General features: G+C 31.4%; 1 protein-coding gene across 1 annotated transcript; it reads right to left on the minus strand.

Annotated features, from left to right (window-relative positions):
• Positions 1–487: 487 nt before the first annotated feature.
• Positions 488–2,363, minus strand: LOC107013352. The gene is made up of 4 exons (XM_015213281.1): positions 2,177–2,363; positions 905–1,444; positions 743–816; positions 488–625 (listed from the first exon to the last, which is right to left on the minus strand). The coding sequence occupies exons 1-4, from the start codon at positions 2,361–2,363 to the stop codon at positions 488–490; spliced, it is 939 nt and encodes a 312-aa protein (XP_015068767.1).
• Positions 2,364–2,660: the final 297 nt, after the last annotated feature.

The following is a 2,660-nucleotide window of genomic DNA, read 5'->3' on the forward strand; positions in this document are numbered from 1 at the left end:
ACAATAAATACATACCTTCATTTTTGCACTTTTTGATGCGTTTAAAATCACTATTTCTTCAAATCTCCTCCCCAATGTTTCTTTTGTACAAGACGCTATTTCTCTATTTGTGCGATTCCAAGAACCAAATAGAATTCTAACTTCTTTCAAAAAGTCTATAATAGGTAGTTGTCATGCATCAACAAGGCAACCATCGATACATTCAGCTATATTTGAAGTCATCATCTCCCCCGATTCACTGTTGCATGAGACCTAGACCACCTTTCATACCTAGCATCTTGAAGATACTTTTTTACTCTTCCATCTATTTTATCCAATTTAGTTATCAATTTTTCAAAATCATCTTTTCTATAAGCCTTAGCCATTGAGTAAAACAGATCACTTAGAATGGTCCTGCTTCTCCTAAAGTTTGAACACACATTTTTCCAGAGGTGCCATATGCATGCAAAATGAGGAACATTTGGATAAACAATACTTACACCTTTCTTTATGCTTTCATTTCTGTCAGATACAACACACATTTTTCCCTATCACCAAATGTATTCTTAAACTGTTGAAAGAACCATGTCCATGAACAATCATTCTTTTGTGTCAATAATTCCGTACGCCAAAGGCAGTATGCAACCTTAATATAGAAACACAAAACATCATAGAATNAAACAATACTTACACCTTTCTTTATGCTTTCATTTCTGTCAGATACAACACACATTTTTCCCTCTCACCAAATGTATTCTTAAACAGTTGAAAGAACCATGTCCATGAACAACCATTCTTTTGTGTCAATAATTCCGTACGCCAAAGGCAGTATGCAACCTTAATATAGAAACACAAAACATCATAGAATAAATAACGAATTAATATTAAGAAAATAATAAAATAAATTCATAAACAAATGTCATACCTGCTCCATCGAGTGTACTAGCAGACACAAATGTCCCTCGATAGGCTCCACTAAGATGTGAAGCATGAACAACAACAACTGGCTTACAGAACTCAAATCCTCTCATCATTGGACTTAATGATATGAAAAGATACATAAATTCGTTGTATTCAGACTTGTGCATCCTTATATATGAATTTTGATACACAGTTTCCAGCATATATATGTATCTTGGCATGTTTCTGTATGCATCAGCAGTTTTACCTCTTATAAGTTCCAATGCACGCTCTTTTGCGCGCCATGCTTGTTCATAAGAAATCTCAACGCCATACGTTTCCCTAATATCATCAATTATATCGTTCGGAGTATGTTTCCTTTTATGATTTCCTAATTTTGGAGCTGTCGCACCACTGACAAACCCAACAATAGCTTGTACTTTGCTTAGTATCCTATCCCTCAATGGACATGTATGTTCACTATTAAAGTATCTCACTATGAAAGTCTCTGAATTCTTTCTAATAGAGGCCTTCAATTTCCAACAACAATCATTTGAATGACAAACTAATACGTAGTTGCAATTACATAACATATATTGGTTATTTGCTAAGGTTGACTGTTTTAATAAATAAAAAAAATTAGAAGAAGATACTTTATTTCATTTTCACAATAGAAATGATATTCTATAATAAATGTATCACATCTTGATACTTTATTCAATAAAGAAATCAAAAAATTAATTTTTACTGATTTATACATTCATAATATGAAAAATATCAAAATGAACAATACAAATCATACATACGACTACATGTATCAGATAATATTAGTATATCATGCTAAATATATTACAAACAGAGTATATATTATTAAGAATATTAACATTTAATTGGATTACATACATTTTGTTATCAGATCTTTTAACTTTAAAATTGAAGCTATTCTTTATTTTGTAATTTTTCATTACCGCCTTCAGAATTGACTTATCCTTGTACATTTGATTCTCTTCCACAACTGAATTCTTGATATCTTATATTTTTCAACATCCATTTCCGGTATGTAATATGTATCATCAGTTTTTGATTCAACAATATTGAGAGCCTTTGCGTCTTTTTTTTTCACCCTCAACACACATGATGACACCTATTGTTGCATCGAAATTTAGTTTCTCTTCAACACCTTTATCTGAAGTATCAATGCATAAAGGATACGTTCCGAACCCCACCTCCTGTTTCTTAATTTTTATATACAATTTTAAGCCCATATAAATACGAATACACAATGGAGACAAATTACCTTCAACAACATATCTAATCTCTATATTTTTTTTCGATTCGTCAATACCAAGCTCAGCCGCAATTGCTGAAATAAGATTCATGAACGAAATATTTTCCCCAACCACTATCCCATCACTTTTGTATCGCTCATATGTAACAGCACTTTCCCATATTCCAGAATGTCGCAACAAGATCAAAATATTCATCTTTGAATCTTCACAAAATGCGTTCCAGAATTTTTTTTAATGCAAAATCGGCTTTGTTTTATCCGATTCACAATGTGAATTTTCAGTATTTTGAAATTCAATAATGCAATAAATTAGTTAGATGTTTATGCAGATTATACGCTAATTTTGTTAAATGTTAACGTGAATCATGGGATAATTGTTACTCCTTTTTTCCACCGTAACTGTTTACAAAAAACAAATCATTAAAGTATCCACCGCTTTTAATTAAGTATCGTTATATTTTATAAAGTATCCGAATTACTCGAAAAGAAGGGA

Source organism: Solanum pennellii, chromosome 3 (assembly GCF_001406875.1).
Source record: "Solanum pennellii chromosome 3, SPENNV200".
NCBI classification, from domain to species: Eukaryota; Viridiplantae; Streptophyta; class Magnoliopsida; order Solanales; family Solanaceae; genus Solanum; species Solanum pennellii.